This window comes from Chiloscyllium plagiosum, chromosome 12, assembly GCF_004010195.1.
Source record: "Chiloscyllium plagiosum isolate BGI_BamShark_2017 chromosome 12, ASM401019v2, whole genome shotgun sequence".
Lineage (NCBI taxonomy): Eukaryota > Metazoa > Chordata > Chondrichthyes > Orectolobiformes > Hemiscylliidae > Chiloscyllium > Chiloscyllium plagiosum.
In genome coordinates, this window is record NC_057721.1 from 25,496,305 (window position 1) to 25,514,959 (window position 18,655).

Here is an 18,655-nt window from a genome sequence, read left to right on the forward strand (position 1 = left end):
CTTTCAAAAGTTCTTGCCTAATACCGTCAAAATTAGCCTTTTTCCAATTTAGAACTTCAACTTTTAGATCTGGTCTATCCTGTTCCATCACTATTTTAAAACGAACAGAATTATGGTCGCTGGCCCCAAAGTGCTCCCCCACTGACACCTCAGTCACCTGCCCTTCCTTATTTCCCAAGAGTAGGTCAAGTTTTGCACCTTCTCTAGTAGGTATATCCACACACTGAATCAGAAAATTGTCTTGTACACACTTAATAAATTCCACTCCATCTAAACCTTTAACACTATGGCAGTCCCAGTCGATGTTTGGAAAGTTAAAAATCCCCTACCATAACTACCCTATTATTCTTACAGATAACTGAGATCTCCTTACAAGTTTGTTTCTCAATTTCCCTCTGACTATTAGGGGGTCTTGAGAGGCTGGTAGTTTGCAACCTTCTTAATCCTCTGCAGTCCATGTGACAGTCAGGACCAGAGAGTGTAGCATCATTTTATATGGAGATGAGGAGGAATTCTTCTCTGAGTTGATAGTCTTTGGAACTGTGCTACAGAGAGGGAGGGCAGGATCCTTATGTATATAGAAGGCTGAGATAGACAGAATTCTCAGATTCTAGGGGAATCAAGGGTCATGGGGAAAATGCTGGGAAGTAGGTGTGAAGAATGTTAAATCAGCCATGAATCTACCGTAGGCCTCTGAGGTAAAATGGCCTACTCCTGTTCTTATTTCTTACGGTCTCACTGTCTGTTCCAAAAATGTAGGGACAAAACTTTTAAGACGGTGAATAGGATTGCTTTGTATTAGATGGTGTTGAACTCATGCAGGATCCATCCCTTATGTTTTGTCAATGGTAAATAGGCTTTTGTGGAATCTGGAGTCGAATTAAATGCCACAGAATTCACAGGCTTTGACCTGCTATTGTAGCCAGCGTATGTATTTGGTTGATTGAATTAAGTTTCTGGTCAATAGTACCTCCCGGGGTATTAATGGTGGGAGGTTCCACTATAGTAATGGAATTGAATGCTAAGGTCAAACTGACACGTGCGGCACAAATGTTTAGTTAATGCATTTATTACACAAGTTCATTTAGTTTTGTTATCAATGCTTCCTTACTTTAAAAACAGCAAGAAACTTGACAGATCTGGCAGCATCTATGGAGAGTGTGACGAGAAACATTTAGTCCAAAATAACTATTAATTTTGAAACAACTGAACTTGAATTGTTTCTCTCTCCACAGATCTGCTGATTTTTGCTAGCACTTTGTTTTTATTTCATAACTCTGGAATACTTTATTTTTGTTTTTGCATAGTTGCATTGATTGTTTTCTAAGATGCTAATAAATCACACTATGTACCTAACCACAAACATTTACAAGTTAAATACCTTTAATACTGGAAACATCAATCTTCTGTTGCTTCAATTTCTCACATGATTTCTCAACACATTCAAAAACTGAACGCAAAATCTCTCTTGGATCCTCTTCTGCCCATCTATAGAATAAAATGAAAACTGTTGATCATTAAACTTGTTCAATATGTAAGAAAGGACAGGGAACAACAAATTAGCAACTGAAGGGCAAGTTGTACCTGTTAGATTTTATATGCAGAGGTAAGATTTGATGTCATGACATTACCCATTTCAAAATATCACATAACATTCTCAATTATCTCATGTTAATTTGTCTATACTGAAAGAAACACAAGGCAGAGGCTCCTTTCCCATCCCATTTAGATCTACCTTATTTCTCATCAATGTTGACTTACATCCTCACACATACTCACACTGTCTGACTTGAAATTATTACAATTCAATTGTTACGAAGACCCACTAACATTCAGACCAAACAAAACCTGGTCAGTATTACTGGAAGATATAGCTTGCCTGTTGAGAAAGAATGTCTTACTATAAGGAACAGTGATCAGTCTGACAATTCATCATTCAAAATTAGCAGAAGAGTCTGCAAGACTAGCATAGAGTCTAACAGAACTATTAGTAGCTACCTGCTTCAATGTTAACTAACTCTCCAGACTGGAAAACAAGAGGAAGACATTCAAGACATTAAGCTCCAGTAAAATGCAGACTGTTCCGTCTCCAGTTGTCCTGTACATGACACTCCGTGTTAGACAGCTCCATAAGCAAAGGGGCATTGCTGATTGGTGCCATTCAGCAATATATTCATTGTTGAGGCCAACCACTTTAATATTTTATTTTCCCCATGAGTGATAACGTTCATGCATTGGATATTGTCCTTTCTAATAAAGACAAAGAGCTCTTAGCAATAATCCCAAATCTGCACCAAAATTGGAGGTGTAGTGGACAGCGAAGAAGGTTACCTCAGAATACAACAGGATTTTGATCAGATGGGCTAATGGGCTGAGGAGTGGCAGATAAATTTAGATAAACCTGAGGTGCGGCATTCTGGGAAAGCAAATCTTAGCAGGACTTAATACACTTAATGGTAAGGTCCTAGGGAATGTTGCTAAACCAAGAGACTTGGCGTGCAGGTTCATAGCTCCTTGAAACTAGAGTCACAGGTAAATAGGATAGTGAAGAAGGCTTTTGGTATGATTTCCTTTATTGGTAAGAGTATTGAGAGGTCGTGTTGCGGCTGTACAGGACATTGGTTTGGCCACTTTTGGAATATTACGTGCAATTCTGGTCTCTGTCCTATCGGAAGGATGTTGTGAAACTTGAAAGGGTTCAGAAAAGATTTACAAGGATATTGCCATGGTTGGTGGATTTAAGCTATATGGAGAGATTGAGTAGGCTGGGGCTGTTTCCCCTGAAGCATTTGAGGCTGAGGGGTGACCTTATAGAGGTTTATAAAATCATGAGGGGCATGGATAGGAAAAATAGGCAAAGTTTTTTTTCCCTGGGGTAGGGGAATCCAGAACTAGAGGGCATAGGTTTAGGGTCAGAGGGGAAAGATATAAAAGAGACCTATGGGGCAACCTTTTCACGCAGAGAGTGGTACGTGTATGGAATGTGCTGCCAGAGAAAGTGTGGAGCATAGTACAATTCAAACATTTAAAAGATATCTGGATGGATATATGAATAGGAAGGATTTGGAGGGTTATAGGCCGGGTGCTGTCAAGGGGGTCTCGATTAGGTTGGGATATCTGGTTGGCATGGACGAGTTGGACTGGAGGGTCTGTTTCTGTGCTATACATCTCTATGACTCTCTGATAAGATTCAAAAAAGATGCAAGAAAAAAGGTATCAAAAATCATCAGAACTTGAGCAGGTGTAGGCAAACCAGTCAATGAGACTGATCTGCCATTCAATAAGCTTACAACTGCTCTTCTATCTCAAATTCATATTCCCACCTTATCCCCAGAATCCCTTTATTTGCTTACTATTTCTATTGATGATTTTCTGTTGATCTGTCTTCAATATGCTTAATTATTGAGCACCCACAAGTTCCCAAATGGCAATAATTCTAAAGATTCACAGCCATTTCAGTGAAGAAATATTACCTCATCTCAGAGTCTTAAATGGCCATCTCTTTATTCTGACACTATAAACCTTTGTTCTAAACAGCTGAGGGAATCATGCCAACAGTCAGTTACTCTAAATACTCAAGCTTTCTGTACAATGTTTAAATGAATGTAAACCCATTATTATTCAGGTTACTGAATTAGGACTAGTCAGAAGGATATTTGAAACATTTTTGAACTCAATCAAACCCGTAGTCAATAAAACTTGCCATAATACCATCCAAAAAAGAAACAGAAGAGATTTCAAAATGCCAGGCTTGAAGTGCCTCGTGCTTGATTTCTACACTGCAATAAGGAACTCATTACTACATTGAAACTGGAGGGTTGGACAGGCTGCACAAAAGCATGTTTTAAAAGGATATTATTCCTTCATATTCTCCTTTTGAAATTCTAACAGCATTTGGAAAATTACAGCATATTTGAACTTCAAACTATCAATCAATTGAAGGAAATTTCAATCTTCCTCAATCAACTGATTCAGTACCTTCTTGATTACATGTCGTTTTGGAAATAGTGCTATTATAAAAATGAACTTTAACATCACATTTACACAGTGAAGATATAAAGTGGAAAAAAATGTATATCATTAAATTTTAATAAACATATCATTAAAAAAAAGTTAAGGAATAGGTAGTCACAAATTATGTGAACGCTAGTCTGAGTAGAAGAAAATCAAGGATCTTTAAAGCAGCATTTGATGCAGAGAACAGTTAAGAATGTTAGTCAATTTTATAGACAAAGGAAATAATACGACACTGATGATGGATTGAATTGAATTAAATTTATTGTCACATGTACCGAGACACAGTGGAAATGATGATGATGATGATGACGATGATGATGATGCAGATAAAGTAGCTATGGTAATGGCAGTTTACCAACTAGTGAGTTAAAATAACCTAATGTGTGAAAATGGGAGATAATTGACAGAATTTGGTTAAGTATACGACATAATATCAATCTGAAACACTCAAAATAGTTCCAGAAAAAGATGAGTGCATTCGGAAGGATATCTTCTCACAAAATTAACTGATCGTTACTGACGCTTCATGAAATAAGGTGGCAAATTGGTATATTATACTTTCAATACTGAATAAATTGGATTTTAAAAAAATTGTATTAATTGCAACAGACAGTTAATGAACTCTGCAACAGTGTTAACACAAAAGGATCAGATCTGGAAGTCAAGCTGAACCTGCACTGGAATGTCATAAAATGTATCAATTTGTTTAATGTTATAATGAGTGATAAAATGTGTTCTAATTACCAATGAGTTTTAAGAATTCTCTCTGCCCCTTCCACTCCACCACGTCACCAGGTAAGTCTGCCAGCAAGGTAAACAGTCAAGGGAATTGTAATGATCTTACCCTGCTTGTGGAAGTTTCTGCAAAATTTCCACTTGGTGTTGAACAATGATTTCAGTTGTCTTCGGATTAAAGACCTGTAAAGTGGTTGTAAATCGTCAGTTTCTTCACGCAGTAAAAAAGATAATAAATTAACATCAGAAAAAAAGTTGTATTTATCTACTATAATATTATACTATCCACAACTATAGTGAAAGTCAACATCAATGAAAAACGGCAAATGTCATGCTATATATGATGAACGTTTTAAAATAATGCCACAATGATATAAAACATGGACTAATGATTATCATATTCAATTGTCTAATTTGATACTGAAATTACTTTAAAAAGTGACCAAAAACACTAAGTTACAATGGCTACAGCAATCACCTGGCCCACTGGTTGGTCAAATTTCATGAAACCAATATGGATTAAGCAAGAGACAGCAGAACTGAAGCTAACACTTTTAGTCAGAACAATTAAACTAGCCAGGATGTCCCTGCCAGGGAGGCATAAATTGGCCCTCATTTCCTATTTTAAGATGCAACTTACTGAGAATGTTCACATGTTGAGGATGAAATTTTGTCTACAATTAACAAACCTAAAATCATTATTTCCATATCCAGAAGAGACAACCATTTTATATTTGAAGGAACTCATTTTGACTGAGCTGGAGAAATTGACATTTGAATGTAGAACCTCCATGCTGAAAAAGTCTCCCTTGTGCATCTGAAGAAGAAAAGTCTGTTGCAACATTGACTGGAAAGAAACACCAAGAAACCAAGAACATTATTTAGATAAATGTGAGGAGCTGCATTTAGGAAAGGAAACTCAGGCCAGAACTTATACAATTAATGGTGAGATCCTGGGGAGTGTTGCTGAACAAAGAGGCCTTGGAATGCAAGTTCATAGTTCCTTGAAAGTGGAGTTGCAGGTAGACAGTATAGAATTTGGTATGTTGCCTTTATTGGTCAGTACACTGAGTACAGGAGTTGGGAGGTTATTTTGCTGCTCTGCAGGAGATTGGTTAGATCATTTTTGGAATACCGTGAGCAGTTCTGGTCTCCCTGCAATAGGAATGATATTGTGAAACTTGAAAGGATTCAGAAAAGATTTACAAGGATGTTGCTAGGGTTGGAGGGTTTAAGCTATAGGGAGAGGATGAAAAGGTTGTGGTATTTTCCCTGAAGTGACGGAGGCAGAGAGGTGGCCTAAAGAGGTTTATAAAATCATGGGGGCATGGATAGGGTGAATAGCCAAGGTCTTTTCCCTGGGGTGAGGGAGTCCAAACCAGAGGGCATAGGTTTAAGGTGAGAGGGGAAAGATTGATAAGGGACCTAAGGGGCAACTTTTTCAAGCATAGGATGGTGCATGTCTGCAACGAGCTGCCAGAGGAAGTGGTGCAGGCTGGTACAATTACAACTTTTAAAAGGCAGCTGGATGAGTATATCAATAGAAAGGATTTAGAGGGATATGGGCCATATGCTGGAAAATGAGACTAGATTAATTTAGGATATCTGGCGTGGATATGAGTTGGACCAAGCTGGCTGCTTCTATGCTGTACAGCTCTATGACTCTATTACTTAAAATTAAAAGCAACCTTCACTGATGGCCAGAAATCAATAAGCCAACCATAGTCTTAGGTTAAAATCCTGTCTCAAGTACTCTCAAAGATTTTCCTTTTATACTGGACATTATCCACTTTTATTTTTGTACCTGTATCTGTGAGACTCACTAAGGCCATATACTTGACATTGTGTCTTTATCATATTCCTCAGGGATGGCAAATAACAGATCTACTCCTTTTTCCAACTCTGAGAAACCTTGTCAGTTGGAAAGAGTTACAGTTTTGCACCAAAACAAAATTAAACCTTTGTTGTAGACAACGATAAAGCTGAAAAGAGGGGAGCGGAATCACCCCAACCTGGTCATAACAAAAAAAAGTCAAATATTCAAACATACTTGCAAATAATATTTTCTGAACAATCATTACAGGGACACTAGTTGAACTATTAACACCTGTATGCGATTGCTGACATGAGAATTTGTGGAGATTTACTGAGAATGTCACCAAATGACCACATGATCTATTGCTTTTCTGGGCATGAATTTAAGAGAAAATTACCAGATTTATCAAATCTAGCATCATCATCAGTTAACAAGCACTTGAGAGTCGCCTGAACCTTACACCAGTTAGAATAGAAGGTTTATAACAGAGAAAAAAGGCCATCTGGTTCATTGTGCCTGCACCAGCAGAAGAATGAGTCACCCAGTCTAATCCTATTTAACATTTGGTTTGCAGTCCAGTAGATTACAGCACTTTAGGTACATATCCAGACATTTTTAAAATGAGTTAAGGGTTTATGCCTATGCTACCTTTACAGGCAGTGAGCTCCAGGCACTACCAGCCTTTTGGTGAAAAATGTTTTCTCATCTCTTTCCACCAATCACTTTAAATCTCTAACTCAGTCACTAGTCTCTCTCACAGAGAGGTGGAGTCACTCAGCATGGAAACAGACCCTTCGGCCTTCGGACCAACTCATCCACACTGATCAAGTTTCCCAAACTAAACTAAACTAGTCTCACTTGCCGGTGTTTGGCCTATATCCCTCTAAACTTTTCCAATTCATGTACCTGTCCAAATGTCTTTTAAATGATGTATCTTCATCTACTACCGCCAGTTCATTCTATATACAAACTATCCTCTGTATAAAAAGGTTGCCCTGCCCCTCAGATCTTTTTAAATCCTTCTCCTCTGACCTTAAGAATATGGCCCCCTAGTTTTGAATTCCTCCACCCGAGAGAAAATATCTTAGCTATTCACCTTATCTATGCCCCTTATGATTTTTAAAACTTCGATAAGGTCACCCCTCAACCTTCTATGCTACAGTGAAAAACGTTCCAGCCTATCTTATAACTCAAACCCAATAGTCCCATCAACATCCTTAGGTCAACAGACCTTTCTCATCCTCCCTATCCCAGGCTCCTAATTTTTTTACACTTCAAATTAAATCTCCCTTCAGTCTCCTCTGTTGCAGGGAGAACAACCCACAACATCCATCTTTCCTTACAGCTGCATTTTTCAATCCTGGAAACACCCTTAATTTCCTTTGCACCCTTTCTTATGTAACAACATCTTATCTGTAATCAGGTGACCAGAGCTGCACGCTGTAATAGAACTTTGGCCTAACAAATTACTTATAGATTCAAGCATAAACTCCTTGGCTCTTATGTTATATACCCTGGATAATAAAGGAAAAGATTCCACGTGACTTATGTATGAAGGAAGTTACAGTCAAAAAAAGTTTTATACGTGCATTTGTAAACTATAAAACAATGAAAGAAAGAATTTCAGTGTTGTCTTTGTGAACTACAATATTTAGAAAACTATTCAGTTTTAATCAACAGAAGATAAATCAGCTTATGTGTTTTCAGAAGGTGATAACTAAAGTAATCTAAGTTTCTAAATAAAATAAGGACTAAGATTTGTAGGCTTAAAATTATATCTATTTCACACAGCCGTTTCTCACTGTAACCACACTCAATTATTCACATTAAACATCCTGCCAATTAAATTGGTGAACATCAGAATTTTGACAATTTAGTCGACATGGCTTTTATGTTTGAGAAATAATACGGTTTAACATTTAAAATCATGCAATCTTGAACTTATCTTTGAAACGATAAAGTCCAGAATATTTTTTTCGAGTAGCCCCACAAAAAGAAAATATCATAGAGAGTAAAAGGTTATTTGGAAATGTTAAGGACTCCTCTCAAAAAGCTAATAAAAATATTATCTATACCTACTTGAGACAATGCCCCGCTTTTAATTTTTGATATCTGAATAGCAGGTGAGTGTTTGCGTTAAAATTTTAAAATTCCATTTCTTGACTCCAACTAGACTTTCTGTTCTAAGCTTGTACAACTTGAAACTAGATCAAAGTTCTTTAAACAGAAGCCACAAATTCACATTCAAAAATCATGAAACTGAGAAACCTGGCTCCAACATGCTCATTTCTAGTTATAAAGAATGGTTTAGTGAGAGGAGTGGGGAAAGTGGGGTTGAGACAACTAATGTGCTCTCTGAAGGAAAGCTGGCAATTAAATTACTTTAAAGATGGTACTTGCACAAGATTTTATCTCTGTATTGCAGCTGAAGGGGTATAAAGGTGGCTTCATGAAATAGATAGATGCCTTACCAGTAGTAAATATCATGTAACCCTGTAATTATTGTGACAAATTAGTCTGTTCATACGGTTTAAATACAAATCTTGCCAAGATTTTGCAATTGAGCAGGATATTTTAAATCACACACACTCAGTAAAATATATTGCCAAAAAAATCTCCACCTATGAAGGCAGTAGCCAACTTGATTAAAGGCCTAACTAATAAATTCTTGGACACAGAATACAGAGGATGAAATTGCATAAGAAAATTCAGCATGATTTAAAATGCAATTCACAACAAACCTAATTTTACCCTCCTAATTTTGTTTGCTATCCAGTTAGGAAAATAAGGTCTGCATGAAAGTATAAAGGACTCAAATTTAGTGCTGCAAATGTTTATTGCTTAATCAGAGAAATTGCTAGCTAGCACAGTGTATTCACTCCATTAACAGGAATACTGTGGTATACTTACTTCTATTTTCTGTACTAGAAAGAGGAAATGAAGCAGGTTTAAATTCATTGACTATGTCATTCTATTTGTTCAGAAGGCAGAATAAATTTAGTGAGTTGATTTACATTTGCTTCCTCTTATTAGAGCTAGTTTGCCTCCAGAAGATAAAGTAAATGTATACAGGAGGATCACACCAGGTTACAGAATCTATTTCTCTCAAGCAGTTCCATTATAGCTTGAGTTATACTATGCTTTAATTAGACACAGGATTCTTGACCTATAGCATTAAACTACAGAGAATGTCCAGTGTCAGCTCAAGATATGCGAAGAAATGTATAACTTGATGAGAATTTGAAGACGCAGCATTTAAAATGGCTGAGTCATATGTTCAAAGTTACAAGAAATCCAAATACATATATTTGCTAGCACATCTTTACATTATCAACAAGTAAAAGGTCATTATTCCTGCTTTGATTTTAAAGTTAGATATTTTAATGCTATACAACAAAGTTAAATGCTATTTAAAATTATGATAACAAAAAGGACTCTGACAGGAAATCAAAATTAAAAGGAAAAAGCTATTTTACCAGTCCACAATTTTTCTGATACTGAGCAATTATTCGAAATGACTTAGATTTAAAAATTGTGTGGAAGTAAGTGCTTACATTTAAACTATATGAAAAAGAGCATGTAACTAACCAGTAGTATAGTTATTTCGGTTTGAAATTGTTTCCCCTCAGAAAATGGATTTGGATTGAGGAAACTCCCATCTGCCAGTGATTCTCAAAGAATAAGGATTTTTTTCTGAATATACTCATCAATATCTTCAGGTTCCATAGCACTTCACAAATCAGTGAATTATTTTGGAAGTGGAACCATTATTGTGTTGGCAAATACTATGTGCAATTTGAATACTGAAAAGTCATGAAAATAGCAAATAATTTGAATGAATATTAGAAGTTTTTTTTCAAGGTGGAATGAATAGCAAACAACTTTAAAGAAACATTGATATCTTTTTGAAGGTGGAATGAATTCTCAATTTTGTATAGTAAAACAAGACCTTTTATATTCAGCTGAAGCAAAGAACAGGCAGTTGGAGCTGCAATTTAATGTCTCATCTAAAAGGCACAACCTCCAATAATGCAGCATGCTCTCACTATTGAAACAAAAAGCCAATTAGTGCTTTATTGGGACTTGAGCAACTGTGGAAAAATATATTTAGTTTCCTCTCTTACATAATATTCAATGACCTAATTGAGGAACTCTCCACCCTCACAAGCATGGACCTCATTAATGTACCACCCTTTCATGCCATTGATTGCAAGAAGCTAATTTTATGATTACTGTATTCAGTTCTTATTCTTGAGTAGGAAGGGTGATGAAAAATCACAAAATTTAATTGGGAGGTTTGCACCTAGGAAACTAAAGGTGAGAATTTTGCTCCTGGGTTGGAATAATTCCTGACTTTGCAAACCTGATCAAGGGAAGGTGCCCTGGAAATTCAAAGTTTTGTCCCAGTGGCTGGGCTTGGTGGGAGTCATGGTGGGAGGTTCAGAGTACTGAGGCAGTCAGAGCAAAAGGCTAGATTTAGTGCTCCAGCACTGTCAAAAATAGGATAAAACACAAAATTAGGCTCTCCTTCTGCACATTCATACCTAAGTTTATCAATCACTCAACGATTTCCAAAGGCATCCCAGGATGTATCCAAACAAGTACTCTTTGGCAGCTTAGATCTATTCTCTTACCAGATCTAAAGTAGATAAATAAAATCTTGGACATTTCACGAACAAAAAACAGATCAGACCAAAACAGCTATTCTTTATTTGTGTCTACATGAACAATAAAGTGTAACTTAGAACCTCTCATTATTCCTCCACCTGCGAAAATGGTATGTGCTGAGTTTGGGGCAGGACTCCCAGATTTGGGCCCCCACCACAAGCTTTGTAATAATGGTGAGATTCTCCACCTGTGTGAAATTTCAAGCCTAATTGTGTTATCACCTAACAGTTTGTGTTTTTAAAAAATTCATAGATATAATTTGTATCTAGACTCTAATTTGTGGGACAGTGTGCCTCTATTGGGGCAAGAATGACAGCACTTGCTGGGACTCCCAAGCCCTGCTCTGTTGTTTGTCTATCAATTTTCATGGGGCTGGATTGAGGACAGACTGAGTTTTGAAAGTGCCCACTTCCTAAAGGTAACTGGCTACTTAATTGATCAACTGCTTCTTTTGAAAGGGGATTTTGGAGCCCCCTGAATGTGGAAATTAGACCAGATAGAAGTGTCACTGGACTCGAAACAGTAAGTCTACTTTCTGTCCACAGATGCTGCCAAACCTGTTGAACTTCTCCAGCAACTTCTTTAAGAAAGTATCTTTCCTTTGGATAGCTAGAGTAATACTTTGGAGAGACGTCGATTTAGATGCAGGACCTTTTAGGATTAGGGGTTAGAGATCATTTGACGGAGGGCATCTAGGGCATTTGGTAATCCTAGGAGAATGGGTCAAATATATGGGGGGGGGGGCGGGGGGGGGTGGTCAGCAGGAATTAGCTGAGATGTCTTTTGAAACAGTTAACTGTGAAGGAAATTGTTTATAAATGTGCACTTTAAAAAATACAGTGCTTTTCTCAGTTGGAGTGTTGTCTGCATGGGTGTGTGTGTGTGTGTTTTGTAATCTGCTTTTAATTCACAATAGAGGAGCCTGTGGATTGATAGCTCCACCTACTATCACCTCAGGTTTTTAAGTATTGACCACAAATTAAATGTTATTTAGACAAGACATTGACCACTCAAATGAGATGTTTCTTTTAATAAGTAATCTGTTCTTGCAATCTCTCTGTCTTGGGTGTTTACTTTTTTAACTGAAAATGTGTTGCTGGAAAAGCGCAGCAGGTCAGGCAGCATCCAAGGAACAGGTGAATCGACATTTCGGGCATAAGCCCTAAATCAATGAGAGCCTATATTTTCCAGTAGTGACATAACCAAAAGACTGGGAGCTTTTATTTCTGTCATGATGCTTCTTGGCTCCTGACTCAAGCTAATGCTGGATGACAGGCGAGTTGGTACAGATAAGAAAGGACAAAGGTGGTGAGTAGGAGATGAGTTGGCATAGGACAATTAAGGGTCCTAGAGACAGACACATTGCAGTTAAAGGAACCAAGTTATATGGGTATTGGTTAGAATAGGAAGTATGAGGGGCCATGTGGGTTCAAAGGCATAGGATGTCGGTTCAGAGGCACTAGTTTTGACAGGCATGGAGAATAGGTAAATGGGAATGGGGCCATGGGTATGGATAGGTAGGCATAGGGTGACACATATAGCATGAGGATTAATGAGGAGGATAGATGTGCAAAGGATGGCACAGGGGGTATAGGGTAAATGGGGTTGGGTTAATGGGAAGACGATGGCAAAAAGCTAAAGAAAGATCGTAGAGTTGCTGGCATGAATGGGGATTGGAAGTTTATGGGGTGAGAGCAGGAGGAATATTTCTGGTTTTAATCTTTATTTTTAAATTTTGCTTCAAGTGCTGGCTCTTGAGGCAGGCTTGAGGAACTGTGTATCCTCTGAGACTCTTCCCAGGTCACTGGGGCATGATTCTCAATTCAGCATGCAGCTCCACACTGAAAATCCAAAGTGCAGGCAGTCATTTAAAAAAAAATGGTTTTACAGAGCCAAAGTTTCTCCCTCCTGTGTTTCCAACCCAAACATGGACAAAAATCAGGCTGAATATATTACTGTAATAGCAACCTTTTTGAAAACAAAATTATGGTAAAATAGTAATGTTATCAGATATCAATGGCTTTCTTTCTACCACAATGCTTCCTTAACCCAAAACCTTTGATTAGGATGCATTCTAGTCTACAATGGAAATGCCTTCCTGCCCAGTCACATTTTCATACTCAACACCATCTCCCAATTCCCCGAATCCTGCTTGACTATAGCTCGAACCTGGAATGTTTATGCAACAGGATCAAAGTCCATATTTTAAACCATTTGTCGATGAATGACACTTCAAAATGCATTTGAATCACTGACGTCATTATACGTAGCCTTGTCCTCATCTGGTAACAGTGTATTGCTTTACAACACTCTTGAAAATGCTCAGTAGTACAAGATTAAAATGCTACTTTCGAACAGCAAAATTAGTTCCATGCCATTTTTCTTTCAGTTACCTTATTTTAGATTTGACACATGTCCTGTTGGCATTGCTTAGAGATCAGTAACTCCAATGTTATAAGGTACAGTATTTTGCAAGAGGTTAGCCTGTTGCTTTCCATGTCTCAGAATTATGTACTCTGACCCAAATGGTTGTGATCATGAACTAAGCAGGCATATAACACAGAAGTGTCCATATCTCAGCATTAGGAAGCTCATTTATAGAAAAATGAAATAATGCCTAATGTAGAAATTAATTCTCTTAAAGGATCGTTAAATCTCTGGAATTCAGCACAAGTCTGCTGGATGGTTACACATTGAATAATTTTGTTAAGGAGGAGATAGACAGGATTTTAATTAGTAATGGGTTGAAGGATTATGGAGAGCGAGCAGTAAACTAGAGTGGAGACTGAGTTGAGGTCATCTATGAACATATCAAATGGTGAAGCAGGTTTGAGGGGCTGAATTGCCTTCTGCTCTTGTTTCTTCCGTTCTTATTTATTTATTTCACTGGCACAGAAAGATGTTAGATGAAGAAACTGATAACAACAAAGGCCAATCATTACACTTAGTAATTGAAGCCAATAACCACACTTAAATTTAATTGTGATGAACATATAAACAGCAAACGTTGCAGGGCACATTTAGATAAAATATGCTGCGTTCATTTTCTTAATATGTGTTCACTAAGCAGGTTTTTAATGGCAACTGACCAAATTTCTAGAGCCTCATCAGGACTTGAAAAGACTCAGTTTCACTTTGAAAGAATTTGTAGATAAAGTCGATGAAGAAAATATTTAAATCCATGCAGATTTTTATTAATATTGTTTTAACAATATATAAAGGTGGATTTGTAGAAAGACAGCACAAAAAGGTGTCTTGTGACCCTTTGTGTCTGTGCCAGGTTTTTGGTAGAGTTTTCTAATTAATCCTATTCCTTGCTTTTTTTCCATTCATATTATGAACATCTATTTAAATTAGGAGCAGAAGCAGGCCCTTTGAGCCCCTTGAACCTATCCCACCATTCAAGATGATCACAGTTAATCTGATTAATCTATTATCCTGGTTTTCCTATACCCTTTGATCACCATGCTTATCACGATTCTAGCACCTCTGCCTTAAAATTATTAAGATTCTGCTTTCTCTTTTGAGAAAGAGTAAAGACCTTCAATCCCAGAGAGTTAAAAATCGCATAATACCTGGTTATAGTCCAACAGGTTTAATTGGAAGCACTAGCTTTTGGAGTGCAGCTCCTTCATCAGGTGGTTGAAGGCTTTGTTGAAGGCATCTTAAACCTATTGTACAGGGGATTCCCAGCTTCTGTCGTGACACTACGGATTTCTTACAGAAACTCAGCACCCACAGACCAGTTGAACTGGGAACATTCCTTGTCACAATGGATATTTCCGCACTCTACACCAGCATCCCCCACAATGATGGCATCGCGGCAACAACCTCAGTACTTTTAACATCAACAACTGCCAATCTCCAAACACCATCCTACAACTCATCCACTTTAGCCTCGATCACGTCTTCACCTTTGACAACCAGTTCTTTATCCAGACATATGGAACAGCCATGGGGACCAAATTTGCACCCTAATATGGCAACATCTTCATGCACAGATTCGAACAAGACTTCTTCTCTATGCAGGATCTCCAACCAACATTATACACCAGGTACATTGATGACATTTTCTTCCTCTGGACCCATGGCAAGGAGTCACTGATAAAACTACACAGTGATATCAACAAGTTTCATCCCACCATCAAACTCACCATGGACTGCTCTTGACTATCTGTCTCATTCTTGGACACATGCATCTCCATCAAGGATGGACATCTCAGCACCACATTCTACCGCAAACCCACAGACAACCTCACATTACTACCCGTCTCCAGCTTCCACCCAAATCATATTAAAACAGCCATCCCCTATGGACAAGCCCTACGCGTACATTGGATCTGTTCAGATGAGGAGGAACGTGATGGGTACCTTGAGGTACTCAGGGATGCCCTCATAAAAACAGGGTACGATGCTCAACTCATTGACCACCAGTTCTGACGTGCCACAGCATGGAACTGTAATGACCTCCTTTGGAGACAGACACGTCCTGCAACTGACAGATAACCCTTCGTTGTCCAGTACTTCCCAGGAGCCGAATAACTACGCCATGTTATTCATGTCCTGAAACACATTATCAATGAGGATGAGCACCTCACCAAGATCTTCCCCACACCTCCACTGGTCGCCTTTAAACAATCACCAAACCTCAAACAGATCATTGTTCGTAGCAAGCTGCCCAGCTCTCAGGATAATTCCATACAACCCTGTCACGGTAAGCGCTGCAAGACGTGTCAGAGCGTGGACATGGACGCCACCATTACACGTGGGGACACCTCCCACCATGTATGTGGCAGGTACTCATGTGACTCAGCCAACGTTGTCTATCTCATATGCTGCAGGTAAGGATGCCCTCAGGCATGGTACATAGGTGAAACCAAGCAAAGGCTACAGCAACGGATGAATGGGCACCGCATAACAATCAATAGACAGAAGTGTTTCGACTTCGGACCTTACACCCCTATACACACACACAGACACACACGCAGACACTCACACATACTCCTACAGACACAGACACTCCCACACTCATGCATGCATCCTCTCACAGACTTAGACCACTTTACACATACATACACTCTCTCTCACACTCACAAACCCTCCACCCAGACACACACACACATTCCCACACACACACATGCATCCTCTCACGGACAGACACATAACACACACACGCGAACTACTCTCTCTCTCACACACACACTCACAACCCTCCATCCCAAACAGACAGACAGACACACACACAAACCCATATGCACACATATACATATACGTTTGTGGGGTGAATTTATAATTGCAGAGTTACATTGTACTTTGCTCAAAAACTGCACGAATCCATATAAGACTATGTTAACTCACTTTTAAGATTAGAATCAGTCTCAACATTATGGCACAGACAGGGGGCTAACACCTTCAACATATTATCTGGCTGACACTAATTGTTACAGTTAACCTGAGAATATAACTTTTAAAAAAAAGTTTTGTGATTTACATAAGAAAGAAGTGAAACTATTATGGTCATTCTAACAGATGAAAGACTCAACAAACAATCAAGGTATTTTTCAATGTATAATTTCAGTTACATCACACTTTAAACTTTCGCTATAAATTCAGTGTCTTACAATTGTGTACTCCACAACCACCTGATTAATGACTTGGAGGAAGTCATTAATTGTTGTTGCCAAATTTGCAGACAAAACCAAAATGGGTGGAAAGGCAAGTTGTGAGAGGGATATACACAGTTTACAGAGAAATATTGATAGGTTATGTAAGTGAGTAAAATGTTGGAAAATGGAATATAACGTGAAAATATATGCAGTTGTTCATTTTGGGAAAAAATCACAAAAGAACAGAGTACTATTTAAATGGAGAGAAACTGCGGAAAGCTGCAACTCAAAGGGAGTTGGGGATATTTATGCACAAAATACAGAAAGACAGCACACAGACACAGCAGGTAATCAAGAAAGCTAATGGAATGTTGACCCTTATTTCAAGGAGTTGGAGAAAAAGAGTAATGAAGTCTTATTGCCTGTCACTAACCTCAAACCATTAACTGTTTTCTCTCGACACATGCTGCCAGACCTGCTAAGTTTCAACAGCAAGTTCTGTTTTTGTATATTTCAGATCTCCAGCATCCACAGTTCTTTGTTTTATTATCCACAACAAGTATACCATGTGGTGTTTCAGCATTCGCTTTTTGAAAGCCCATATACACAAAACCATAGTAACCGCAGCACTTTCTCCATCTCTTCAAAGAACTTCATCATGTTTGATTAACTTGATCTTTTTCAACAAATAAGTGCTCGCTTGCATAAATGAACTCTTCTTTTCCAAATGCCTTTTATGTCTTGCACAATTTGTTCTAAGTGTTTTGCTGGCATTAAGTTGACATCCTATAGTTGTCTGCAATGTTTCCTCTTAACTCCCAACTTCATGGCTGCACATCAGTCATGAAGATACACAGAGGCTGCTCACAAGTTGTGTCCTTTAAGATATAGCATGTACTCAGTCATACTAAAAACTTTAACCATACCATATGTTGAAGTGAACAGACAACACTCAACAATAATTTTCAAAGAATATTTGCTCCAAGTTTATCCATTCCATTTTTTTTTGAAACAGAAGTGTAATATTTACAATTTTGCAGCCCTCTGGCAACTTACACATTTAGGGAAGATTGGAAGTTTAAGGCCAAAGTCTGCACAATTTCCAGCCTTCCATCCCTCAGCAATCAAAAATGCATTCCAACTGTGTGACTTTTCTACTTTAAATCTTACCAAAATATTGAAGTATCTCCTCTTTATCTATTTTTATTTTATCTCAGATCACAGTTGCTACAAAATCAGCAACACAAAGTACAAATTTGTACTTCATCATGCCCTCAGTTTCCAAAAGAAAATCTCCTTTTGGTCGCTAATCAGTCCCATCCTTCCTTTGACAATGCTTTTACTACTTATCTTTCCAAAAGTTACTTGGCTTCCATTTTATGTTAACTGGGTGTTAATCTACTTTCAATTTATTCTTAGCTTCTTGTGTTTCCTTCTTCAGGCTTCCTCTGTAATTTTTACATTCAACCGAGCTTTCTATTATATTATGAAATTTACAATTGTCTTACAATGTTTATTGCCTTATAGAAAGGAGTCATTGCATGTACATAACCTTTCTACATCACCCGCAAACATTTCAAAGTACTTTACAGTCAATAAGGTAAGTTTTGTTAGAGGAAATTTTGTTAGAGGAAATACAACAGCTAATCATCATCATCATCACTGGTAACTTGGGTCAAGTATGATTGTCCTCCTGTAGGGCGTCCATTTGAATGTGTTCAGATGGCTGAAGAGGCCAATCCGGGATCCACAGATTCTATTGCAGTATGGGCATTGGTGGGTAGTTGGAGATGATGGTGGGTGGGCCTTCCTG

At 38.0% G+C, this 18,655-nt stretch overlaps 1 protein-coding gene across 2 annotated transcripts in view; it reads right to left on the minus strand.

The window, feature by feature from the left end:
• Positions 1–18,655, minus strand: part of gk (glycerol kinase) — a 111,578-nt gene that overhangs the window by 78,879 nt on the left and 14,044 nt on the right. For both annotated transcript variants that reach the window (XM_043700744.1, XM_043700743.1), the window contains exons 2-3: positions 4,862–4,935; positions 1,382–1,488 (exon numbers count right to left, since the gene is read on the minus strand). In XM_043700744.1, coding sequence (XP_043556679.1) covers positions 1,382–1,488; positions 4,862–4,935 — 181 coding nt within the window. The remainder of the gene's footprint in view (positions 1–1,381; positions 1,489–4,861; positions 4,936–18,655) is intronic.